The sequence below is a fragment of the Scylla paramamosain genome, chromosome 14 (genome assembly GCF_035594125.1).
Source record: "Scylla paramamosain isolate STU-SP2022 chromosome 14, ASM3559412v1, whole genome shotgun sequence".
Lineage (NCBI taxonomy): Eukaryota > Metazoa > Arthropoda > Malacostraca > Decapoda > Portunidae > Scylla > Scylla paramamosain.
In genome coordinates, this window is record NC_087164.1 from 16,819,923 (window position 1) to 16,847,554 (window position 27,632).

General features: G+C 39.6%; 2 protein-coding genes across 4 annotated transcripts in view; both read left to right on the forward strand.

The window, feature by feature from the left end:
* LOC135106950 (microtubule-associated protein 6-like) overlaps positions 1 to 2,502 on the forward strand; it is an 11,382-nt gene extending 8,880 nt beyond the window's left edge. For both annotated transcript variants that reach the window (XM_064016420.1, XM_064016421.1), the window contains exon 6: positions 1 to 2,502. This exon is cut by the window's left edge and continues 66 nt beyond it. In XM_064016420.1, the coding sequence (XP_063872490.1) occupies positions 1 to 1,077 (1,077 nt within the window). In that variant the 3' untranslated portion in view covers positions 1,078 to 2,502.
* Positions 2,503 to 3,599: 1,097 nt separating this feature from the next.
* On the forward strand, positions 3,600 to 9,887 carry LOC135106951 (peptide methionine sulfoxide reductase MsrB-like). 2 transcript variants are annotated; one of them, XM_064016422.1, is made up of 6 exons: positions 3,600 to 4,036; positions 4,328 to 4,432; positions 7,731 to 7,843; positions 8,234 to 8,310; positions 8,741 to 8,861; positions 9,662 to 9,887. In XM_064016422.1, the coding sequence occupies exons 2-6, from the start codon at positions 4,330 to 4,332 to the stop codon at positions 9,761 to 9,763; spliced, it is 516 nt and encodes a 171-aa protein (XP_063872492.1). In that variant the 5' UTR covers positions 3,600 to 4,036; positions 4,328 to 4,329; the 3' UTR covers positions 9,764 to 9,887. The 2 variants fall into 2 exon arrangements, with proteins under 2 accessions (XP_063872492.1, XP_063872493.1); XM_064016423.1 differs by lacking the exon at positions 3,600 to 4,036 and adding an exon at positions 4,084 to 4,247.
* The last annotated feature ends 17,745 nt before the right edge of the window (positions 9,888 to 27,632 follow it).

Below are 27,632 nucleotides of genomic sequence, written 5' to 3' on the forward strand. Positions count from 1 at the left end.
AAGAATTATAATGAGTGCCTTGATGTAAATCAGAAAATCATTCAAAGTTTAAAAATCAGTGACAATGAACCTCTGGATCTTGCAAGTGAGGAACCAGACACTAATCATGCCACAAGGAGTGCTGTGGATGTTGCTATGTCATTATCCAAAGACTTTGACCAAGTGCCTGAGGATGTTGATCTTTCAACGTTTATACAAGAACCAATAGTAGAGAGGCAACCTAGTCCTGTAAAGCAGCCAAGTCCTGTGAGACAATCTAGTCCACAAAAGATACTCAGTCCAGTGAAGCAGCCTTATGTCAAAGAGCCCAGTCCAGTGAAGCAACCTTATGTCAAAGAGCCCAGTCCAGTGAAGCAGCCTGCTATTAAAGAGCCTAGTCCAGTGAAGCAGCCTGCTATTAAAGAGCCTAGTCCAGTGAAGCAGCTTGCTATTAAAGAGCCTAGTCCAGTGAAGCAGCCTGCTATTAAAGAGCCTAGTCCAATGAAGCAGCCTTGTGTCAAAGAGCCTAGTCCAGTTAACCAGCCATGTATCAAAGAGCCCAGTCCAGTGAAGCAACCTTGTGTCAAAGAGCCCAGTCCAGTGAAGCAGCCTGCTGTTAAAGAGCCTAGTCCAGTTAATCAGCTGAGTGTCAAAGAGCCCAGTCCAATTAATCAGCCATGTGTCAAAGAGCCCAGTCCAGCAAAGCAGCCTGCTGTTGAACGTGTAGTTGAAAAGAGTCTTCCACAAAGAAGAAAAGGAAAGAAACAGCCAATGACTGAGCCAGAAAATAAGTCAAGGACTCAAAGCAAAGACAAAGGCTCCACACAGTTTGATTTTGGTCTTCCAAAGAAAAGCTTGAAAATTACTAACAAACCAAATGAATCTGATGTATCTAAAGTGAAGACTTCTTCCACTCCACTTGACGTGAAGGACATCCTTAATGTAAATGTAGATGGTTCATCAGCACAGGATGAAGATAATAAGGGCCCAACAGTAGATTTGGATGCTCCAGAAGAAAAGAGCAAACCTGTTTTATTGGTCAGTGAAACTGAGGCAGAGAACTTGGAAGATTGGTTAGACTCAATGCTGGATGATTAGGGATCAAATATATTTTTCTAAGATTCTGATTTTCATGATTCTTATTACACTGTGAATTAGAGAAGAAAGAATATGAGATTATATAATCCATGGAACGTGATCTTAGAATCTCTCAAAGACAAAGCTCTTGATGTTCATTATTGGAAATTTCTTTTAATATTTCTTAATATAGACAGGATGATTCAAACTTGTGTGTGACTGAAACTGGTTTTATGATACCATACTTTACTTTATAACCAAAATGCATGTAAACAAAGGAAACTGAGTATCAACATGAATGAAAAGTAGTTATTGGTAAACTTTACTCCTTTTATCCAGATGAGGCACTCACTTGTCTCAGTATATTGTGACAAAATGAAAGTGATGGAAGGGAAAAGGAGAGAAAGGAGATGGAGTTACAAGAATGAATTGGGGAGGGAAGGGCTGGATGATTTATCAACAGTATACAGATGTTTACTTTGCCATTAGCCTCTTATAACTAATAGCTAGTATATAAAATGTAATAAACAAAAATCACTAGCTAGTGGAAAGTTGAGTATTAAAACATGAAAACTTTTATCATTACTTGACAGTTTACCATGTGTTTGCTGCTCCCGTTTTATTTCCTTCTGTCACGTTAGTGAAGAGAAATGCCAATGCAAATTGTTATCTACAGTCTTTACAAGTGTATTTGATCAGTGAATGAAGGAACTTTTGAAATCACATTTTCAACAGGCTAAACTCATCTGATTGGCCATCAGTGAATGAGTTATGTACTTACACTCATTCATTTGTACCTTATAGTAATCTTCATATGGAATGAAGAGGGTGTCTCCCTAAGAAGGTAAACGTTCGTTATTTCTAACTTATCAGTATGTACATGTATCTCATTTTTGCTATCTTGTTTGTTGTCAGAACACATGACATGTGAGTTTATATCCATGCTCAGCTTTCATAATGTTTTGCATTACAGTAGGTATTTTTCACACTAGTCTCCCGTGTGCTGCCAAGGTATAAATGGCATAATGCCATAATGGATGGATAGCATGCTTGTTGAGGTTTACAAGAGGGATTTGTCATCATTGTTATGCTATGAAAATATATTTGTAGCATATTTACAAGAAGCTTTAGAGATACGAAAAAAAAGTTAAAAAAAAAAAAAAAAAAAAAAAAAAGGCCTGAGCATACTTTGCCACCATCCTATTAAAGAGTAGGTGTTTTCTGTTTGCAAATAAAATGTAAAAAGATTAAGTGAAATATTGGAGACTGAATTTGCACTATAAGGTTTGAATTAAAGCCCATGTACTGGTAACTTATAAGTAAGAGGAAGAATAATTACCATTTGTGGTATGTACATCAGTTTTTTCTCATGCAGGGATGAAGATGATAGTGAATGTGCAAGTTTTCTGTTGCTTCCTTTATGAAATAAAATACTGATATTGCTGATTTTTCTCATGAATTTACATATAAAATTGTGATTTTGAGTTAGGTATTCTGTACTATTATAAGACAAAATAGTTTGTTTATATTAATGATAGAAAATTTGACATTGTGACAACAGCCCGGTGTGATTTATAAAAAAAAAAAAATTTAATTTATTTATTTACTTTTTTTTTTTTTTTTTACCTCACTTTGTTTTGCTAAGCAGGGTATGACATGACCATTTCTTATCACTTAGCAGGACCACACACTCAAAGGTGGGTAAGATCACTTTTAAAATTTTTGGGTGGGGCAAAGCAAACTTAGTATTGTTCAGTGCATCAAAGGCACAACTTGTCCATCTATCAACTCCACACCATCTTTAAGATAACTTTCCCTTCTTCAATGACACTCAACTGCTCCCCTCTTCAACATTAAAGATCCTCAGTCTCTTCTTTACTAATAAACTGGAAACTTCACATCTCTACCTAAATGAAACGGCTTTTATGAAGTTTGGCGTTCTGAATCTTCGCCATGTTTTCTCACCAACCCAGCTGCTAACTTTTGTGCAGACAGCCTTTTCCACCCATGTATGGAGTATGCTTCACATGTGTGGGCGGTTCCACGCATACACTTCTATACAGGATGGAACAAAAATTTCGCCATCAACTCCTTTGACTCTTCAGTCTCTATATTACCGCCGCAATGTTACATTTCTTGCTATCTTCTACCGCTGTTTTCACGCTAACTGCATTCCTTCCCTCCTCCCGTGGCCTCGCTGCACAAGACACTCTCCTATTCTATCCACCTCTGGTTTCCTTGGAAGGGATCGGTGTCCGCCGGCTGCGTGGATCAAGTGCTCTTTGCGATGTTGCTGTGCATTTTTTTTTTTTTTTATGAATCAATTAATCAAAGCCTGATCTTTACTTCATATACACTGTAAAGTAATATTTTGGGTACTTCATAAAAGACGAAAGACATGAACACTTCCATCAGCAATGGTATGAACGAGACTCGAAGCAGTAAACGAAGAACCAAGCTTCAGTTCGCCTCCCTCAATTCCAGTTCTACATTACTCCAGTATTGTGGGATTACTCTTATGTAGAGGTCTCACCTAGATTGCTCATTAGCTGTGTCAATATATTCTACTTCATCGTCATTGTGATTATATTTTGATCATTCATACTACGACACAATGGGAAAGACTTCGCCATGAAGTCATCTTTACTTCATATACACTGTAAAATAATATTTGGGTACTTCCTAAAAGACGAAGACGTGAACACTTATATAGTATCAGCAATGGTATGAACTAGACTCGAAGCAGTAAACGAAGAACCAAGCTTCGGTTCGTCTCCCTCAAAGATTCTAGTTCTACATTACTCCAGTGTTGTGGGATTACTCTTACGTAGAATTCTTGCCAAAATTGCTCATCAGCTGTGTCAATATATTCTACTTCATTGTCATTGTGATTATATTTTGATAATTCATATTACGACACAATGGGAAAGACTTCGCCATGAAGTGCCAGCAGGTCTTCAGACTGACAGCCGTCGGAAAGGTACGTTTTCCTCCGTGGCCGAGTGCAAACGGTATTTTCACTAGTATCAGTCTTTAAAGATAAATACAGCAAACTAACTTAAAGAAAAGGGACATTACGAGCTTGACTCTTTCCTGTAAAATATATAAACAATTATGTAATCAATTTATGAAGACTGACGCTGGCTACTTTGGAGTTTGAGAATAACAACAATAGACTATTCAACGTGAAGGTGAGATAAATCAATATAATACTATATTTGGAATGTAGATGAATACTTAGGTGATGGTAACAATAATTCTATCGCTGCAGACATGGCTGGGCTTGGAGGAGCAGGCCGACGAGTGGCAGATGTGTGTGGTAGGCTGTGGGGTCGTGCAGGAAGAGCCACCAGAAGGAGTCTTGTTTGCTCTGCAGGTAACTTGGGCAAGTCTCACCAGTAGCAGCTCTTTATGTATTCTATTGCCGACTCTCTCTGAGGACAAGGAAGCTTGAGGGAAGCCTTTTAGGGTGTTTATGTTTTAGGGTGAAGGAAGCCAAATTATGCCAAATTTTAACATTCATGAAAAATTCTAAGGATGATACACTATATTTTCAAAACTGGCTAGCTTTCTAATCTAACTTGGTAATTGTCTAGAGTCCTTACCGGGCCTTATTACTGGTCTATTCACTTCAATTCTTTTACACATACCTTCACATGCACCTAAAACATCATTTTAAAGTGGGGGACAAATGCCCCCTTCCCTCTAGTCCAGCAAAATTGGGGACATGTGGGAAGGCGGGGTTTTTGGGTGGGGGAGACATAAATCAGCGAGCGATTTTCGGCCAGGTTAGGTTAGGTTAGGTTAGGTTAGGTTAGGTTAGGTTAGGTTAGGTTAGGTTAGGTTAAGTTAGGTTAGGTTAGGTTAGGTTAGGTTAGGTTAACCTAACCTAACCTAACCTAACCTAACCTTACCTAACCTAACCTAACCTAACCTAACCTAACCTAACCTGGCCGAAAATCGCTCGCTGATTTATGTCTCCCCCACCCAAAAACCCCGCCTTCCCACATGTCCCCAATTTTGCTGGACTAGAGGGAAGGGGGCATTTGTCCCCCACTTTAAAATGATGTTTTAGGTGCATGTGAAGGTATGTGTAAAAGAATTGAAGTGAATAGACCAGTAATAAGGCCCGGTAAGGACTCTAGACAATTACCTCTAACTTTACCTAATCTAACCTAACCTCGGACAAAGTACCCTGGACCCAACTTAAGGGCACTAACAACCCAACTGGTGGGCTTTGCTAACCCCCAACAGGACATCCCCTAAAGGACCCCAATCTAGGCTAACCAGGGGCTTCATACCCCCCGGACCCGCCCTTAAGAATACTAATCTAACAACATAATCTGACGACCTAACTTAACCTAACAACCTCACGACCTAACCTAACCTAACATACCCATAGGACTTAATCCTCCTACCCCTTGACACCCCCTAACAAAGACCTAACCTAACTAGAGGGCTTTGCCCCTGTGGACCCCCTAAAGGTCACAAACTTAACCTAACCACAAGGCTTTTTCCCCACAGAGCTCCCCTTAAGGACATTAACCTAACCCAAGTTAACTGGGGGGGGCTTTGCCCCCTCGACTTCCCTTAAGGACACTAACCCAACCTAACTGTATACCTTAATAGTAAGTGAAAGATCCAGGGTTTGGTTGGTTGACCTCTTTCTCATTCTCAAAGGGTACTGGCACCACTGAGTGTTCAGCACTCAGTTGCTTTTGGCAATACACTATGTGATCTTAAGAATTGTACACCCGAGTCTTCTCGCTTGTGGAACTGCACAATAAAATCACGGCATTTAAATTTATGTCCTCTGTAATTTGCTACCATTGTGACACTGGATACTCTTGTGGTTAGCTGGCTGATTGCTGTGGCTGCCACATATAAATGAGGTGATTGGTATAAAATAATTGATGTATTTGCTAGAAGTAAATGATGTTTAATGATGTTCTAATATGTCATTAAAAGGACAGCTCTCATTGGCTGAATAAAAGAGATACAAGAGAACATGTGCCATTTCATAGTGGAAACCAATATACTAACACATGTATTACACTGTATCCCCTTAAGTGAGCCTCATCAGCATGGATTTAAAATTTGTGATGCAGTGTAAGGTGTATTATGTCACTGTAGTGTAATCATGCGTGATCCCAAACCAAAACCCCCACACACATGTTGTGCAGTTAGTATTCATCACCATGTGTGCATAATTTAGCTGCTCCATGAGGAACTGCTATTGGTAAGATTAACTTGTATGAGGGACTGCTATGTGTAGCCTTAATGACTTCTTGCAGCTTCCCTTATTTTCATGTATTATACTGTCCATTCCAGTCATCTAGAATTTATAATATTACCAATACTTTCTCAGAGCAGTACTTTTTCCTGGTCAGCTTTGTGTTTATGAGTTTGGTTATTTCTCCTCTTGTTTGTCTTTTGCTGCATCTTTCATTTGTCAACCATTTAGATGTTATTTTTTAATTTCTTTTGTGGGTTTTACAAAAGTAATCCTACCCTTCTAATTTTGAAGCAAAAATATGATGCTTTTTTAAATCATGAAGGAATTCGCAATGAATTAATTTAAAAGCTAACTTAACCTTACCTTGTGTTATAGTCAGATGTAATGTTACTCACCTACGTGTGACTCTCTCTCTCTGGTCTCTCTCTCTCTCTCTCTCTCTCTCTCTCTCTCTCTCTCTCTCTCTCTCTCTCTCTCTCTCTCTCTCTCTCTCTCTCTCTCTCTCTCTCTCTCTCTCTCTCTCTCTCTCTCTCTCTCTCTCTCTCTCTCTCTCTCTCTCTGTGAGGGATCAGATGCTCTGCCAGGGTGCTATGACAAACACATTATGGCTTTAACACTCTATTGGTTCCTTAGATACAAGTATGTACAGAGATGCCACATCTGGCATGGAACTCGTGAGCCCTCTCTCCCTGCCTCACCCACTGGCACTCCATCTCCCAGCTTCTGCTTGCTAACTTGGTGACCAGCTACCCAATACAAGGACCATTCCTACAGTTATTACATGTGTTAGAAAATTATATAATACATGATTGTACTAAATAGAGTTTAATACAATATACATATATAGGTGTCACCGTAAATTAACTGTACATATATGTACAGCAACAACTTGTTTCCCATACCAAACTGTGAGAATGATGTTGAATTCAGCGTGGTTCTCACAGCATAGCAACAGAAGGAGGAAAAAGAGATGAAAAATTATAGAGAAACTGAGCTGACCTCAGCCTGGTTCCCATGCTGTACATGAGGAAAGAAAGAAAAGAGAGAAAACTATGGTATAGCAATTAATTTGCCCTCAGATGGAAATGTATATGTTATTTTAATATTATCCACTTTTGCTCGTAAGACATATCAGTAATTAGTAAGGAAATGAAGACAACTGGATGAAGAAGTGAATTTTTTTTTTCGGTCTTATGTCTGGTTTTCTATTGTTTATCAGGGCAAGGCCAGTGCTTCATAATGAAGGACTTTGGATTTGGCATTTGGGAACTGTTATCCAAAGTGCTTGCTGCCTCTTGTTGCCCTCAGACTGTGGTCAGGATTCAAGCCTGTGTGCCTGAAGATCCTTTGGCCTCCAAAGCATGCATGGTCCCGTTGTACCATGGCAGTCCCTTGTATAATGCAGATAAATTCACATCTCTCATCTCTTCCTTATCAGTGTGTGCATCGGGCAATGCTAAGAAGGACTTTAAGAAGATGACACCCAAGGAATGGAAGAAGCACCTAACACCACAACAGTACTATGTCACCAGAGAGGCAGGCACAGAACCAGTGAGGCACAGAAATAAGTATTAGAGAGAAGTGTGTGTGTGTGTGTGTGTGTGTGTGTGTGTGTGTGTGTGTTCTTGGACTGACAACATACTAACGTCAGTAATGACTGGGGGTATAAAGGCCTTCCTAAATTATGTAGGGACCTGGTGATCATTTGGTCCTGACTTCTAAGGCTCTGTACTTCATTCCTCTTTGTTTCCAGCCAGGGCACCTTTCATGTCAAAGAGTTTATCTCTCCTTCATATCAGTTTCTTAATTTTTCAATAATGTTCCAAATGGGAGAGTATGACATACAGAAACATCATATAATACATTTTTTTTTGATAAGAGAATGCACTTGTGTGTGTGTGTGTGTGTGTGTGTGTGTCTCATTGTTATTGTTCATTGCAGGCATTTACAGGGGAATTCTATGACCACCATGAAAAGGGGATGTACCTCTGTGTCTGCTGTGGGTCAGAACTCTTCAGGTGAGGGCACTGTCTGGCATCTGCAATGTATACTATAGCTCTGGAATTCTGTCACCAGCTATTGTCACTACTAAAGGAGAATCAATGAAATCCACATTTATTTAATCTTGGTATAAATAAACAAACGCAATTAGAGCTTTTGATGGTAGTATTTGCAGTGGGCCAAGGATGGAAAGAAGTGTGGGATAGAGAACAGTTTCATTATGAAAAGGTAGGGGTAAACTTGTTGGGCCATGGATATATGTAAACAGCTTTGCTATGCCTAAGCTCCTGGGGTGTCCATGAGACTATCCCTTTCCACCAGGGGCTGAATGATGTATGTTTGAGTGTATGGTGCTTTGTCTGGGCCACCTAATGTTGGATTGCTGGCCAGGTATATAGGTAGATAGACTTGCTGTGTGATTATGATTTCTCTCATTTTTATTTCCAGCTCAGAGGCCAAGTATGATTCTGGGAGTGGCTGGCCATCCTTTCACTCAGCAGCGGGGAAGGTCTCCACCCACACAGACCGCTCCTTCCTGATGGTACGGACTGAGGTACTATGTGGTGAGGTAAGACTGAAGAAAGATGAGGACAACAAATTGATTGAGGAGGAGGGAATTAGTGGAAGAAGGGAAAGATTATGTAAATTTACTAGTCAGAATATGTTTTAAGCCTTATTTTTTCCCACAATAAACTTTTGATGATTGGGGTCACTGTGGGGAAGATACGTACCTACTTCTTTCTTTTCTTCCCATCCTTTTGTGTGATTTTCCTCTGGGTCTTCTTCTTCTTCTTTCTCTTCTTCTTCTTCTTCTTCTTCTTCTTCTTCTTCTTCTTCTTCTTCTTCTTCTTCTTCTCCTTCTCCTTCTCCTTCTCCTTCTTCTTCTTCTTCTTCTTCTTCTTCTTCTTCTTCTTCTTCTTCTTCTTCTTCTTCTTTTCTAGTTACTGACTTATTTCCTTCTTTTCCTTCCCTTCTTTTTAGTGCAGTGATCATCTGGTCTATGAATTTCCTTATTCCCCTCTTGTGGTTCTTCTGTTCCATGTTTTCCTCTGCATCTCACAGTACTGACTTAACTTCCTTCTTTTCCTTCCTCTCATTCATTGCTGCAAATGATGATACCAAGACTCATATTCAGAAATGCTTTGCTCTCTCACCACTACTATTTTCAAAGGCAACAGAAATTATTAGCTGGGTTCTCAAGACTGTTTCTCCTTTTAATAATGTAGAAATCTATTTTATTTGTCCCTAAAACTGTAAAAACACCCATAAAACCCATGTAACAACTTAAGCCTTTTGAAACAGTGGAGATATGGTGCAGACACACTTGTTTCAGAATATGGGCCTAACTTTTATTCTCTTTTTCCTCAGTGCAATGCTCATCTTGGTCATGTCTTTCCTGATGGACCAGAGCCAACAGGCCTTCGTTACTGCATCAACTCCCTGTCCCTCAAATTCTCCCAGAAGACGTGATAGAGTGTATGCGTGTGTTTGGGAGCCTTTGCCGCTGTATATATGTAGAGCAGTGTGATTGTATGTATTATAAAGATTGAAATGTTAATGTGTCTCTTATAAATATTAAAATGTTTAGATTATGAAGTTCTTACCTAACTGTTCTTACCTAATTGCATTTTAACTGGATTGAGTTGAGCTTGTAATGTCCTGGCTTTTAGAGTTACTATGTCATATATATCTTTAAAGCTACGAATGCTCCTTGCACACACAACATTGTCAGTCAATGCATTCCGTTGGTTGATTGTTCTGTCAGGAAAACTATATTTCCTCATCTTTCTTCACCCTTTTTTATACAGCTTCATACTGTATTATCTTTGTGTTAATTGTTGTGGCACCACAAAACTCATGATATCAATATTTTCTTTTCCTTCTAACACATTTGTACATCATGATATGTTACTTAATTTTTGTCTCTCCTAGTACTGGAAGCTTCAGTTTGTCAAAACCTTTCTTCATAACTGATTCTCTCTCTCTCTCTCTCTCTCTCTCTCTCTCTCTCTCTCTCTCTCTCTCTCTCTCTCTCTCTCTCTCTCTCTCTCTCTCTCTCTCTCTCTCTCTCTCTCTCTCTCTCTCTCTCTCTCTCTCTCTCTCTCTCTCTCTCTCTCTCTCTCAGAACCTACACACAAACAATAACAGACAAGAAAGCCAAGGGGATTATAGCAGCATGGCATTCTCATCCTTACTGCGTGTAACCTTAAGATGCATTATAGCTCAGCTCTCCCATTCAGAGCAAGATGCATTATAGCTCAGCTCTCACATTCAGAGCCTTGAGACTTGAGAATTTCTATAGACCTTTCAGGGACCTTATTAATAGGCCAGTTAGCTCCTCAATACTTACTCCTGTTCACTCCTGCACATTCAAGAAAGTTGCAAGTTATTCTTTCATAATTCCTATGAATTGTGAATGTGAAGGGGGGAGTGGCAGTAAGCAACAGGCTTTCCCCAAAATATGCTGATTGCCTTGTGGGTCTAAGGCCCATATTCTGAAAACCTTTAATCTCTCACCTTCACTATTTTCAAAGGCCAGAGAGATGATCAGCTGGGTTCCCAAGAGTGTTTTTCCTCACAGTGATGTAGAAATCTTGTTAATCTGTCACTAAAATCTTGAAAACACATTTAAAAACCTATGTAACTTCAAGAAAAGCCTTTTGAATATAGTGGAGGCATGGTGTGGAAATTCAGAATAAAATCCTAATAGAGATAGGAAGATGGAATGAGACTGTCTCCATGTTACCATTATCATCAGTCGATGTATAATCTATTTACTTTGAGTTTCACAGCATTAATTTTTTGCTTAAATTCCTTCATTTTGCTTCTTAAATATTTGAGAAAGCCCTTGATTTACCAATATATTCCCCATGATATCACTTTGTGCAACTGTCACTTTATCCACATCAGAGGGGCCAGACCCTCCTTTCCTAAGTGAACATCCATCTTTCCTACCTGCACAGGTCACTTCTACCTGAAACTTGATGTCTGGTTGAGTTATACTTGGTTGAGACACTAGTCTTCTCTAACAGCTTTGTGTATCAAGACACCTTTGTTTGTGCTGCATACAGAGGATAAACCACTGGCTCCACTTGGTGAGTGTTATTAGATCTGCTATGTTGTATTTTATCCATGACTGTGTGGCATTGTGCAGAAAGTGACATTATTTTCTTGTTAGTTTAAGTTTTAAGAAGCTGTACTTGCATCCTTTATCTAGAGGACCTATTCCCCTGGGCAACCATGAGAGAGTGAGAGGCACTTTTGAATTATTAGATGAAAACAAACATCCCAACCAATGGGCAAAGGATCCTCAGAAGTCCCTGTAAGTACCGCTATCTTTTGTCTGGCAGGTTCTTGGACATGCTGGTCAAACTAATTGCTTTCCTCCAGTTTTGGACATGTATTAATGAAAGACATTTTCAAAATTGAATCTAATCAAATAATATAACATAGCTTGAGCACCACCCTTTCAAAATTATGCAAAGCACCTGAAACCAAGAGTTATCTCCTTTCTGGCTGCTGAGCTGTTAATTTTTGATAAGGATTCTTCCCACTGCGCTCCTGTTACTAGTGTATCCAGGGAAAGACTGTGGTGCTTTCCTGAACTCATCAATTTATTTATCTACTTAATACATTCTCATTAATATCCCCTGTATTGTCCAACCATCTAAGAGAGTTGCACAAACTAACGTTACCCTTCCTTCTCCCTTAGTTATAACTATTGAACATACCAAACCTCCCATGTTTACTCTCATTACTGTCAACATTATTGCTGTTCTCTTAACATTACTGGCACTGAAGCATCTCTCAGTTCATCCCTGACCAATATCTGTCCTATGACCTTATATTATTTCATAGTGTTATGTTATCATGATTTTTTCTTACATGTTCTGGGTCCTACAATTATGTATTCATATAATTTGCTGTCTTTATTACTTTCCTTCATACTAATGTCTACACAGTATAGAGCCAGATTGTTTAAACTCAGTCACTGCTACCATTAACTCTTCATTCAAGTAGTCATTATTTTGTAGATTTGTAAGTTTCAAATTTTCTTCTTAAAGTCTATGTAATGATTTACATTTGCCTACATTATTTTATAGCTTTCTTCTCTCAGACAGCTTCTAGTCAGATTTGGCAAAATAACTTGAGTTCCTGCCAGCTCTGTAAATGAGATGGTATTCAGGTTTTTTTTTTTTTCTCAGATGTAAGATTTTACCACAGTTTGATGTTTTCTTTTGTTCCATTGCTGATCTTGAGTTATTACAACCATTGCTTTTCAGATCATTGAGCTGAAATGGATTTATAATGATAAAAATAATGATGTTGGAAATAATAATAATGAAAGTAATAAATGATAATAATAATAATAATTATTATTTTTATTATTATTATTATTATTATTATTATTATTATTATTATTATTATTATTATTATTATTATTATTACTATTATTATTATTTCAGCAGTCTTTGATCAATATCCTCTTTATTCTCCACTGTGCTGTCCAGTTCCTCCATCCCTTTGTAGTATACTTCCATTTCACCCCCCCCCCCGAAAGAAAAAAAAAAAAAAAAATCGTCATATTAGTGTAGCAGGTGATGACCGGCGGAGTTCCGCCTCACGTTGCGCCTCTCACGTCCTCTTATATGGATGGGTCTCAGACATTTGATATTACTCAAATTACTGTGACGTCATATTCCAATATAAAATTCCGTTGCAGCATCAGAAGAGTGCTTCAGTCTCCAAAACTTGGGATAAAATTTTAATAACATGCAAATGGCGGAATAAAACAAGGGCTTTATTAGTTGGCCAAACAAACTTAGGCAGGGGTTCAAGGGGAGGGAAGGGATGACGGGAGATTCAGAGGAATGGTGTGTGGTTTAAGGATGAGATGCACGAAAAATTGAGTTTGTTTTGAGACATTATTTTTCGAATGTGTTAAAGAGGAGGAAACTCCGCGGAATATTTCCCTGTATGGACTTATGCTTATGACTTAGCTGTTTGTTGAGTGGCGCCACCATGCACCACACTCGAGGGACAGAGCCAGTGCCACAGAGGGAGGGCGGTGCGGAAAGCGACAGGCGGTGAGAGGCTCGTGTCCCAGGAAAGGTAATACTACGCCACTCACACCGAAAAGTGGCACAACGAAGCGTTTTTTCCAACACAGCCGCAAGTTAACTTCCTCTCTCGGAGTTAGTGATGGTGGCAGGTCTTGCTTCGTTGGTCTCCTCCCCTCGTAATGCCCGTCGGTCGTGTTTCACTGGCGGCATTTCCTTTCCATTATAGTCTCGTGTCATGTAACACGGGCTGTTCAGATAAATATTTAAGTCATAACAAAAGCAGGTGAATGATCATCACCAAGAATAAAGGTTATGTTGCTCTAAGACATAACTATAAAGACAAAGGAATACACAAACGATTATTAAGGTAATTGCGCAACGCATTCATTAAATGTTACGTTGCTTGGTAGACCCAATTTGTTCCCAGGTGGTGCCGCGCCTCCCGCTTCCCAGCGCTACTCCCTCATTTGCCTAGATTTCCCTGAGGAGTCTGCCCTAACTGGCTGTAACCCCGAGCTGCGAATGCATCCCTGACGCGTTAATATTTTATTGTGGCCGCTGGATTATCCCTTTATTTTCATCCTATTATTTTGTAAAGTCGCTTCTTTTAACTGGACAATCGGCGCATTCCCCGGTGATATATTGGCGAGGCGCGCCAGGCGGGGAGTGAGGGTGTCGGTAGGGCAACGAGTGGGGTGGCGGCCTTCTCGCTGGGGGGCACCATTAGAAAATAACGTTTTCTGTCCTGCGACTAGATATCGTGTCTGTATGTAATGTTTTGCGAGGAAAATCAGAGTTTGTAGTGGCGTAGCAATCATTAACTCAGATTTATTGCTCTAACCCTCTAAATTAAGGTCACTTTAGATTTGAATTACAGTATTAATGATTTAATTTCTGAAAGTAATAACAGAGTAAGTAATTATGAGTTGAAAATTAGAGATGAATGATTTTGTTTGGGGTAATTTGGTACATGAAAGTATACAGAAGCTCACATTTGAGCTCATAGTTGTGCATATATATATATATATATATATATATATATATATATATATATATATATATATATATATATATATATATATATATATATATATATATATATATATATATATATATATATATATATAATAAGTGACCGTAAAATTAGGTCTAAACAATACCGTTTGCTGGAAGTGAGCTGGTATTTCTCTAATTGTTGCTTTAAGGTGCTGACTTAGACTTACACACTAATTTCAGATTAACTCTACATTCAGTGTTTAGAATGTTAAGATTTATTTATTTTTTTAATTAATTCAAGTGGTATATTAATGTGTTTTTAGAGTAATATATATATATATTTTTTGTAAACTTTAACTGTCTTGACCTCTAGTTGTTGGTAAGCTGTTATTAGGAATTAAGAAATAAGATGCACAGCCATACTATTTGATATTTTTCCTTGCTTTGCATCACTGACCACCTCCCAGAGAAGAGAACGACGTGAACATTCAGAGGCAAGGCCGCACAACTGGGCGTCAAGCAGGACACATTCCAGGTGCCGTGTGATTCCGTGAAGCACTTCAAACACCACTGAGATACTTTGCTCCTTTCATATACGCAGTTATCGCTTGGCTGGCACCTGTTGCTGTTCAAAGCTATTGTCTCACCTCTCTCTCTGTGTTTAGGTGTACAGTCTCTCAGTATGCTTGTCCGAGTCACTGAATTCACACTCGTCCCGAAAGTCATTAGCATTTGCTTCAGTGCTCATAAGAAGAGCGATGCATAAACCTGTCAAGGTATTGCATCTGATAAACCACTGAATATTTAGTAGTACAAGTTAATTAAGTAATGATGGTACTGCGTATTGTGTTGTTGGGGCTAAAAACTTCCCTCCTTAGCTAAGTTTTTTGGACTCCGGCTTTTTAACAGCGGCAATCTGGATTTTTTCAAATTTGAATTTATTTCTTTTTTTTTTCACCATTCTTTTGTGCCCTTAGCCAGTTTCATACACATGTAAAAACAAAGTGAGTGGTAGAGCTGTGATCTTTGTAATTCACGCTCCTTCCTGTGATCTCCATTGCATGATAATGAAATACGTTAGTTGTGAATTAGGTTCAGGTTGAAATGGAGGAATAGTGGGGGTAACACTGTACGAGAGAGAGAGAGAGAGAGAGAGAGAGAGAGAGAGAGAGAGAGAGAGAGAGAGAGAGAGAGAGAGAGAGAGAGAGAGAGAGAGAGAGGAAATTATCCAAGTATCAGCCTGGATAATTTCCCCGTACCGTAGCGAGAGGGGGCGGTGATCAGACTCTGGTGTTCAGGTCCCACTCTCTCCGGTGGTTCTTGTCTGCTTGATGCGTATTACCGACTGGTTTAAAGTCACACGTACGCATCTCCTATACTTACTCCTATAACATATGTTGTAACAAAAAAAAAGGAAAAAAAAGTTGCTTTAAACGTGATTTAAATTAAGTTCCGTTTAGTCCTTTAATATTGCGAAATGATGCGTATAGTCAAACGGAACTAATAAACTATTGCCCCTGATTGAAGAAGTGAAGGCAGAGGATTTGCAATAATTAACGCCACTAGAAGTAATGCGCCGGTTATGAGGTGAATCTAAATGTCTTGACCATTGACTTAGGTTTTTAATTGTATTACATGTGACTCCTCCCAGTTCGTGACACTGTGTAACAATCTAAGGAGACTGCCTACCTGGATTATTATTATTATTATTATTATTATTATTATTATTATTATTATTATTATTTATTTATTTATTTATTTTTATTACTCTCATCATCATCATCATCATCATCATCATCATCATCATCACTATCATTATTATCCGAAGTACCAAGCCTAAACAACTTTTTATTTTCGTTCTTTCATATCTTCATTCATAGACGCTTTTTGATTGTATAACACGTATGTTTCATTCAAAAAAAAAAAAAAAAAAAATCGCTGTGACGGGAACAACAACTTTTCTTAGTGGGACTATAGACGACGTCCCTTCCCTCCGTGCACCAGCGCCGCGATCCATCTCCCCGATCAGGCGTACGCATCTGTGGAGCCTCAGAAAAATCAAGGAATGTCTCAAATGCAATCTTTTCCATTTCTCTCGGGATTTCCTTGGCTCTGAATTTAAATGTTTCCTTTGATATCACCCCGAAGACCGATTACTTCCCCCCAAGAGACAGATTCGGTTAACAGCAATCCGTAATTTACGCTAGTGACGTGCCTCTCCTTGCCGCGACGTGTTCTGTCCACCTCCTCACCGCCACCTCGCCACCGCCGCCACTATCGTCTGTCGTCTCCTCCCTTTGCTGTTCTCATTGCTTCGTGTCTTGTATTTTTATAAATGCCTCGGTTTGCGTGAGGTACTGTTGAAATGGTGTATTTTATTTTTTTATTTCAATTATGTACCGTGATGTACTGTATGCATGTACTGTAGTTTAATATATGTGACTTCGTTGATTGTTTGTTTGTCAGTTTGTTGTTGTTGTTGTTGTTGTTGTTGTTGTTGTTATTGTTTTTGTTTCCCTTTTTTCCTCCTCCTCCCCCTCCTGTTTTTGTTCTTCTTGTTCTTGTTTCGTTTTACGTATAATTTTAGTTGGTACAGATTAACTAATTCTCTCTCTCTCTCTCTCTCTCTCTCTCTCTCTCTCTCTCTCTCTCTCTCTCTCTCTCTCTCTCTCTCTCTCCACCACCTGACTGTCTCGCAGCGTTAGGCAAATTCCACACACAGGCAAGTGGTGAGAAGTGACGCACATCTCCGTTTATCTCACGTACAAGACGAAGGAAGACCACCCCCCTTAAAAAAAAACAAAACAAAAAAAAAAAACAAGGGGTAAACCAAAAACAAGATAGCGGGAGAGCATCTGTACACGTGTGAATTGGGATGCATGCTGGCGGGGAGTGTCTCGGAGATGAAATACAGTTGGGTGAGTGTGTGCAGTATATTCCTATTTAGCGGAAAGTGAACTTGTATTACTTGATATTTATTACAGCACCTGGTGAGGAGCAGCCGCGGGGCTATTTATGGGGCTGCTGGCGGCGGCTCTGGGACGGGTGCTAACGGGGTCTGGCGGGAAGATTTATGCCGCTCGGGGGACTTGGCCTTACCTCTCTTCTCCTCCCTACCTTCCTATCCTTCCTTCCTTGGTTCCTTTCTTCCGTTTTATCTTATTCCTCTGTTCCGTCCTATATTATTTCTTTCTTCCATTTCATACCCTTTTCGTCTGATTCCTCTTTCCTTCCTTCCTTCCTTCCTTCCTTCCTTCCTTCCTTCCTATCCTTCCGTGTTTTGTTTCTTCCATTTCGTCTTATTCCTCTGTTACGTCCTATATCATTCTTTTCATCCATTCCATATCCTTCTCGTCTCTTTCCTTCTTCCTATCCACTCTTCCTTCCTTTCTTCCTTCTTTCTTTTTCCTATCCTTCCTTCCTTCTTTTCTTCCGTTTCGTCTTATTTCTTTATTTCTTTATATATTCTTCCTTTTCTCCATTTCATTTCTTTCATCTTGTATACTTTATTTCTTTCTTCCTTCCTATCCTTCCTTCTTTTCTTCCTTCCTACTTACTTCCTATTTACTTCGTTTCTTCCATTTTGTCTTACTCATCTATTTCTTCTTTCCTTCTTTATTTCTTTTACTTATATCCCTCCATTTCATTTCCTTCTTCTTCTTTTCTCTTTCCTCCTTCTTCCTTCTTTTCTCTTTCCTCCTATCATTCTTTTCTTCATTTTTTTCTGTTTCATCTTATTTCTCAATTCCTTCCTACCTTCCTTCCTTCCTTCCTTCCTTCCTTCCTTCCTTCCTTCCTTCCTTCCTTACTTTCTTTCTCCACCCGTCTCCTCTTCAACCATATCTTTTTTTCTGTCTCTCCATCCTCCTTCCTCCCTCCCTCTCTCCCTCCCTTTTTTCCTCTCTTCTTTCCTTCCTTCCTTCCTTTTTCTTTCTTTCTTTCTTTTTTCTTTCTTTCTTTCTTTCTTTCTTTCTTTCTTTCTTTCTTTCTTTTTCTTCCTGCCTTCCATCCATCCGTCTTTCCTGCCTGCCTTTTCCTCCCACCCATTTACACCCTCTCCATCCCCCTACTACCCCTCCCTCCTTCCCTCCTCTCCCTTCATCCTTTCCTCTTCCATCTCTCCGCACCCTCCCTGTCTCTACGGACACGTGAGAACCTTTCTAATAAAAAAAAAAAGGAGAAGGAAGAGAGAGAAAGAGGTATGACGTAAGATACTTTTCTGAGATGGAAAACTGCCGTTCTCTAATTAATAACACTGAAAATGGATTATTAGATTTTTTTTTATATAAAGCCAGTCTCTTTCCAGCAAAACGGGGCGGAATTAGAGGAGAAAGAAAGCGGAAGGAAATTAAGATGAAGTAGAAAAATTATATTAAGTGACACATGATATTGTTCTCCTTCATTCTGTGGGATTATGTAATTTTTAATAGAAGGGTTTCCAGTTTCATGCCCTTGTCTCTTTTGGTCGCTCTTTACTATAGAAGGGAGGCACGGGGATACATTGTAATTAGTATGCCTTAAGTTTCCCCCTCAGTTAAATTTCCCTTAAGAGCGTTTTATCCCCAAGATTTCCCCGTGTAATTGCTATATACCCTTTCATTAGGTTAAGTTAGGTTAGGAGAATTTGTCGTAGTATTTGTTAGGTTAGGTGAAGTTAGGTTTGTAGAATTTGCCATGGGATTGGGTTAGGTTAGGTTAGGAGAACCTATGGCATTATTTAAGATTGGAATTACTCATGCTACTACTACTACTGCTGCTTCTACTACTACTACTACTACTACTGCTACTACTACTACTATCACCGGCGCCATCATTACTACGTACTTAGCTTCTATTAACATTTTACCACCACTAACGTTTATTTTCCTCTACGTAGCTCAACCGGGGAATGAGGGAGAACAAGGAATGAGGGAGGACAGGGAGTGAGGGAGGACAGGGAGTGAGGGAGGACAGGGAGTGAGGGAGGACAGGGAGTGAGGGAGGACAGGGAGGGCAGGAGGGCAGATTTCAAGTCAATATAGCCGCGGTGGACAAAGGTGGCAGCAAATCAAAGAGAGCGACGTTATGGCGAAAGTGGCGGCACGAGCTAATTACTGACGAGTTAAGTCACTAGGGAGCTGAGTGAAGACACGGCCCCACCCTCCCCTTCCCCCTCCAATCCTCCTCCTCCTCCTCCTCCTCCTCCTCCTCCTCCTCCTCCTTCTTCTTCTTCTTCTGGGTTAGTTGTATGTGTAATAATCATGTGATGTGGAGAGAGAGAGAGAGAGAGAGAGAGAGAGAGAGAGAGAGAGAGAGAGAGAGAGAGAGAGAGAGAGAGAGAGAGAGAGAGAGAGAGAGAGAGAGAGAGAAAGGTCTTATTCTTTGAGTATTTTAGGTAGTCGCTTTCATGCGTGCTAGTCTTAGTGATGCCCTCCTCCTCAGCCCACTCCATCAAACCCAGGCTGGCTCCTAAACACCCCAGACTTGAGTGTGTGCAAAAACTCCCCTGCGCTTTGACATTAATTTTCTTAAGTGATTCGAGCTATTCAGGGATATGTATATATAATTTTTTTTTTTGGACCGAGCTTCCAAAGTCATTGGTAGTTAATTTCTGGAATGGACTTTCCCCTCCGCTCAGTCACCAATTTTGAGTCGGTAGTCGGCGAGACAGCTTTGAGCCATTGCACTGATTCTCCCTTGTGACGCGTGAGCTAAGATACGCTCGGCTTGTGATGCTCAGAGATGCCAGACCGTGGGACATTACTCCTTCACTGGGTAAATGACGTGAAAAAATGTTGAATGTTGAAAGATTCCAAGACGAATTTGAGTGTTTCGTGGGTTATTTATATTTATTAAGTGAATTTTACTGCTCCTAGAGTCGTATTCGGTATGGAAACGATTTTTTTTATTTTATTTTTATCGTGAGATACGATATAGGAACTGTGTATAAAACATAATATAATATTGTTTCTGTATAGGTTTGAATTTACTCCGGGAATAATTTAAGATTTAAGATTAATTTACCTAACATTGCACTGATTGTCGAGATATGAACTTTAAATAATTTATCAGTTAGGAGCTTATATGAGAAAAACTGTAGGATCTTTATGTAAGACAATTATAAAATTAGATTGTAATTGTAACTTAAGATAGACTAAGGCCCCCAAAAAACCAAGAGCAAAAACAATGTAAATGACAATAATTACAAAAAGAAAACTTGAAATCTTTTTAATGCTCTTCCTTGAATTGCAGCTAAACATGTTAAGGGTTTTCTAGCAACAATTAGGGAAGTGGTGGTGCTGTCACTTGGACTGTCGCTCTGACGGCTGCTGCTGATTGGGGGAAAGAGTTGAGACTGGCGGGTGTCTGCTGTCTGCCGATGGTGGTTGCTTAAAGAATATTCAATATTTTTGCCATATTTTTTTCCTCTCTCTCTCTGACGATCTTTAACTTAATAGGTTTTCTTACTGAGCAACATTATTATTGGAGATTTTATGCAGACAGACAGATACTGATAGATAGATAAGCAAACAGATAGATAAAAATAGAAATTTGCCGCCTAAAGTGATGTAAATTTTGTCGAAGGTTGTGCTTTGAGGAAGGATGCTTCGTAGAATAGCACGCTTAGACATTTTATAGGGATTTATCTCAGTCTGTTATTTTAATTCAAGAAAGATAAAATAAGCTACGTTACTTTGAAAGACGTCGAAACCTCGAAATACTATGAAGATGTGAATTTTCAGGGTATTTCTAGTGTTGTGTGTAGTCATTTCAGGAAACAAAACTTAGAGAACCATTCCTTGCATCTAGCGATACTGAGAGAACCATCCTTTGCATCTAGCGATACTAAGAGAACCATCTTTTGCATCTAGCGATACTAAGAAAACCATCCTTTGCATCTAGCGATACTAAAAGAACCATCCTTTGCATCTAGCGATACTAAGAGAACCATCCTTTGCATCTAGCGATACTAAGAGAACCATCCTTTGCATCTCCTAGCGATACTGAGAGAACCATCTTTTGCATCTCCTAACAATAGTGGGAGAATCATCCTTTGAGCCTCCTAGCGATACTGAGGGAACCATTCCTTGCATCTCCTAGCGATACTGAGAGAACCATCCTTTACATCTCCGTGCTGAGAGAGAGAGAGAGAGAGAGAGAGAGAGAGAGAGAGAGAGAGAGAGAGAGAGAGAGATTCATAGCAGTAATGGCAGATAAACTAGTATTGGCAAGCCCATTATCCCCCGGGCCTCCCCAACACCGCGGCCCTGCTCGCTCCTTCCCTATGATAGTGACTGATGGTCCCGCGTGCTGCTGCTGCCTAAGGATGATAAACTCCAGATCTCACACTTATTGCCCTGGTCGTGCCTCGGAGCTATAACCACTTTGTTTTTCGCTATTTCCCGCCTACAATAGCCACCTTTAGCCACTTACGGAGATTTTATCGGGCCCGCCTACCCATGGAGCTCCACTTCACTCAATCTCCTTGGCACACACCGGCCTGTGTATAGCGTCCCTTTCCCTCGCTTACGCAGACTCCCATTTTTTATTATTATTACTTTTTTTTACGGGGTTATGGTTCTTATACGTGTTAATGGGTGAAGTAATGATGTAATGGTTTCAGAATGTTTTATGTGTAGTTAAGTTTTTTATTTTTTTTTACTTTTTAGATGTGTATAAAAGAAAGGTAAGAAAATATCGTGTTTATTCTTGACAACTTTTCTGTATGGATTACTGTTCTTATAGGTGTTAATGTGTGAGGTAATGATGTAATGGTTTCAAAATGTTTCATGTATATTTAAGTTTTTATCTATAAAATTTTCAAGATGCGTTTGAAAGAAATGTAAGAAAAATTGGTTTAATCACCGACAATTTTTCTTTTGTAGTTCCAGGGGAAAATGGTTCTTATGGATGTTAATATATGAACTGATGATGTAATGGTTTCAAAGTGTTTCATGTATAGTTTCAGTTTTTTAAAATTTATTTATTTTTTAGATGGGTATTAAAGAAAAATAATTAAAGATTGGGTATCTCCAACAAAATTTTCTGTATAGTTTCAGGGGAAAATGGTTCTTATGGATGTCAGTGCGTGAACTGACAATGTTGTCTTCTTGGCTAGGAATAATATCTTTCACTTACTCTTCTCGTTTTTTAAAATATGTATGAACTAATGATGATTATTCCAGATAACTTTTTTCATGTAGTAATTAGATTGTTTAACTCATCTGTAGTTTTACGCTAGCAACAATGTTATTACAATATATGTGTATGTAAAGACCACGAAGGAAGTAAATCTTGTCTTCGTAATACAATACACATAACACTCATCACATGGTAAACACTCTTAGGACTTTTTTTCTAAGTATTTGAAAACACAAATGGGGTTATTTATTTATATTCACGTATTTACATTCTGAAATTCTTTATGACGAAAAATTCTAGTTGTGAAGCGGATTCGGCTGACTTTGTGGTTCACAATGTAGAGGGAGGGAGAGTGGCGACGAGGACAGAGCACGTGGTCATTGTAAGGCCTCGCCTGATGGCTCCCTGGACAGCCGCGCCCTGACAGTCGACCCCTGGCTGAGGTCTCATTCATTGTCTCATTGTGAGGATTAGACAGAGGCCACGCCGCGTTGGCCTGGGGTGTCGTGGTGGGGAACCTGTAGCGTGAAAGGAAACAAAGACCAGATTGTCTTAGTCTGGTTTGATGTCCGGAACCACAGGCTCTGTAAGCTTTGAGCTGAATGCACCGACCCCTACACCACTGGCTGAATATATATATATATATATATATATATATATATATATATATATATATATATATATATATATATATATATATATATATATATATATATATATATATATATATATATATATATATATATATATATATATATATATATATATGTGTGTGTGTGTGTGTGTGTGTGTGTGTGTGTGTGTGTGTGTGTGTGTGTGTGTGTGTGTGTGTGTGTGTGTGTGTGTGTGTGAAACTAAAAGATTATTCAAATGTACTAAAAAAAGCGCGTCGTTTGAAAATTGTTTTCAGAAAATACTGCTGTAATCACTATGAAAGTATGGGAAAAGAAAACACTTGCTTGATAGAATTAAATTAATTGTACAATTCTAGTGTGAAGCATTCGGAAAAGTCACTTGGATGAAAATTATTTGTTTTAAGAAGTAACGTTTTTAATCACAGCGAAATACTACTACTACTACTACTACTACTACTACTACTACTAATAATAATAATAATACTAATGATAATAATAATAATAATAATAATAATAATAATAATAATAATAATAATAATAATAATAATAATAATGAAAAGAACGCCTGTAAATTGCTGTAGGACTTTAATCAGTTTGTACAATTCTAGAGCAAGACACATCCTGGAAACACTTCTTCCACACCCAAGCATCGCATCCTCGCTTCGAGTGCACTAAGATGATGCAGGTAGGAGAAGATAATATTTATAATCCCTCATAGAAAGATAGTAAGAGAGAGTAACAGAAGGACAGAGAGAACTTGAAAAGGAAATACACAAGTAATAGTTTCAGTGTCACCAACCGCCACTGAGACACGCCCCAGCGCTACCGCCTTTCTATATGCAAATCCTGGTCTCCGCCCTCACTTCTAGATTGCACCCTTGAGCGGCCACTCCTCACGTGACGACACCGAGTATTTGTTTTCCCGCGGGATATGCTTGATCGTGTTAGTTGGCTCGGTTACTGAATTATGGAAGGCAGGAGTACTTATGGAAGGGCTGGGAGAATGACTCTTGTGGGGATACACGTTAAACGAGAGGAGGGGAGACTAAAGCGATGTCATGCAGCTTGTGTATAAACACGGGCCTCCACTTCCACTTCGCCAGGAAAACCCGAGGAACCAGCATTCACACCCGAAGAGATTGCATGTGTTGAGTAGGGCAGGAGGGCGTGAGGAGGAGCGCAGTTAAACAGGAAGGCTAAAGGGAGGAGGTGGTGTTTGCGAGTACGATGCTACAAGGGAGTGTATGAAATCAGGTGCGAATGGTGTTTACCTGCAGCCATACACGGGAGATTAGCGAGAATGGGCGCAGGTTGTTGTTGGTTCGCATTGAGGAGATTGGGGCGAGTGTGTGGGAGCCTGTGGTGCTTAGCAGGTTACAAAACAACAAGCTGAAGTATGCGTCCTTGTCCTCATTATACTGATAAAAACACGCCGGGACTTAAAGGTGACGAAAATAAATATACCCAGATGTCGATGCTAATCCAGTGAGACAAAAAAGTAAAGAAAACCAACTTAAAGATAATTCAGCATTTGTACATGATCCTTTTATTCTCATTTAAGGGATTGTGAACCTGTTCATTGGGTGAAAATGTGTTAAGAAAGCGAACATGAGTTACACACACCGAAACACCAACCAGTGCTATGATCATAAGCTCCCAAAGTTTAAACCATCTGATTTAAATGGCCGTGGGCGTGGCTTGTCTACACTCGGGCATTTAAAATGGATTTGATAATGAATAAGTACAATATACATAAAAGTTTACAGTACATAATCGCAACATTAAACATCAACAACTATTTATAAGAATATTTTGTATGGGGACTTTGCTAGACTCGATTAAACCACAGGCCCTACTGCATTACGAAGCTTTATCTGGTGAAGACATCGTTCTCATAACCTGTCAGTGCATGGGACGCTTGAGTGGTGTGGGAATGGCAGCGCGGCACATTTTCCTGGCTGATCTCCCTCGTCTGATTGATGGCTGTACTTTTTTTTCGTGAAATTGAACAGGAATCTCAGCGCGGTCAGGAAATTTGAGTTCGGAAGGTAACGGAGTCTTCTGATTCAAGGGCATCTGTAGGAGGGGACTGTTTGTTTGGGTAGATTTGTACTGCTTGAGAGAAAGAGAGAGAGAGAGAGAGAGAGAGAGAGAGAGAGAGAGAGAGAGAGAGAGAGAGTAGTAGTAGTAGTAGTAGTAGTAGTAGTTATGTGATTGACAGGACACTTGCAGAGATGATGTACACGGCAAATTCACACACACACACACACACACACACACACACACACACACACACACACACACATATCTATGTATGTACACTATGTGTGTGCTGTTTACATACCGTTTTAAAGTATTGATGAAAATTGCTAACTTTCCATTTAACTGCCATGGGTAATTGCCGTGTGTGTGTGTGTGTGTGTGTGTGTGTGTGTGTGAGAGAGAGAGAGAGAGAGAGAGAGAGAGAGAGAGAGAGAGAGAGAGAGAGATTACCGTGCATTTCACCTGTCTATCTGACCTGTCAAACACCTAATTACTCTCTTCCTTCCATTATCTCCATCACTCCTTTAATTCCTTCATACTTCCTTCGTGCTTACTTAAGACTTGTACAGAACAACCTCTCTCTCTCTCTTAATCTAACTTTACTACCACCATTTAACATGCAAATTTCAAAACTTAATTAGAACAACTTACACTCGTTTAGAACAGTTTCGTTAATTGGAAGGAAAAAAAAAGTTTAATGAGGGAGGTGGTTGCGATGGTATTCAGGTATCTCTAGAACTATATGTTCTAGAGATATAAGATAGATGGGGTACTAAATAAATATAGGCATAATAGGACTGTGTATCGTGAAAAAATATGAGTTAAATGAGCTACGTATTTTAGATGGATGTGGGCTTTATGGACTTGTTTGTTCTAGACAGGTGTGAATAGATGAAACTGCGTGTTTTAAACCTATGTGGATTTAATGGGACTAGGTTTTCCAGACAGGTGTGAGCTTGATGGGGCTACCTTTATTAAAAAGGTGTGAGATGAGTGGAGCTGTAGTCTTGACAGGTGTAGTTTTGATGTGACTGAGTGTGGACAGGTGTAGACTATGTTGGCTGCTTTTTCTAGAGGTGTGAGCTTAGGGGTGCGTGTTCTGGGTTAGATTAGTTTGTATTGCATATTCTAAACAGCTGTGGGCTAGATGGGGCTGTGTGTTCTAGATAGGAAATGAATAGAGTTAGTGTGCTATATTCCTCAGGTTCACTTTCACTTTATCGATAGAAGGGATAGAAGGGTTAAAAATACCTTCTGTACTTGCATGTGTCGTGGTCATTTGAAGGTCAAAAGTATCCGAGTGGTAAAGTTTTGTCCATTTGGAGCGTGAAGCGAGATTTAGTACGTAAGACCATAGCAGAGTTACTCATAGTGGATTGCTACTGTGTGTATGTTCGTATCCTTAGTGTTTGAGTCTGTATAGGGTTGATTGGTTGATTGGTTGGTCGATTGGTTGGGTGATTGGTTGATTGGTTCGTTGGGTGTTTGGTTGATTGACTGACTAACTGGTTGACTGGTTGGTTGGTTGGTTTGTTGATTGATTGACTGGTCCTTTGATTGGTTGACTGACTGATTAATTGATTGACTTAAGCATCAGGGTCATATGGTTCCGAAAAGCTTTAGATTATTGTAGTTTGCCTCTTAGGTGCCGTGGTATTGTAATAACTAGCATGGATAAGGCCGATGTTCCTCAGGTTCAAAATAGTTAGAATCCTACCAGTGATTCAGGGCCTCAAAGGGTACACACTCATGTTAACGGTTCCTAACTACCAAAACCAGAAGTTCTCAGTAAGGAGGCACCGTCGTTTGCCTCTAAAATGTCGACCAAGGGCAAAAGATGAACTGTTGAGTTTTGGACTGTAAAGGCGAGTGAGATGGGCAAGCACGTTTCTCAGCGGTTTCCCTGACGAAGCGCGGTTCAATTGGAGTTTAGAATCATTGACGAACCTACTCGAGCAAGGACGGTGCTTCAGACTTCAGTTCCACACGTTTACATGATGAATTTCCACGCGTTCTCCTTTCTTATACTGAATCACCACACTTGCCCTCTGATCGTGTGACAAGGTCTTAACAGAGTTCCGTAGATTCGTATACTAACCCATACCTACCATTATAATATGAAGGACCTTACAATACTGAGCTTGACGTAGCAATTTTCCCAGCTGAGGACACGCGAACATGGCAACTCTGTCACTTGGCAATGCTCTCACACGCTGATTGGCTGACACTTTCACGTTTTCTTTCCAAATGTGCATCAAATTTGTACCTCGATCAAAACCCTTGTTATTTGTACTATACCAGACTATTTGTGCATGAATAGGACCTGGAGATTATAGGCAAATAAGGGTTTTAGTAAGAATGTAGGGTCAGACAAGAATAGCTTCGGCCAATCAGCGGATAAGAGCATCGCCCAGTGGCAGGGTTAGTGTTGAGGTGCTCGCGTGACTTCAGGTGGCATGATTACTGTGCCATACTAGGCGA

What these genes read in the sequence shown, in the direction of transcription:
- LOC135106951 (XM_064016422.1), top strand. Translation starts at nt 4,330, where the DNA reads ATGGCTGGGCTTGGAGGAGCAGGCCGACGAGTGGCAGATGTGTGTGGT. An exon ending in GAGTCTTGTTTGCTCTGCAG is followed by an intron (nt 4,433 to 7,730) that starts GTAACTTGGGCA and finishes CTTCCTTATCAG; the next exon opens with TGTGTGCATCGGGCAATGCT. An exon ending in TGTGGGTCAGAACTCTTCAG is followed by an intron (nt 8,311 to 8,740) that starts GTGAGGGCACTG and finishes TTTTATTTCCAG; the next exon opens with CTCAGAGGCCAAGTATGATT.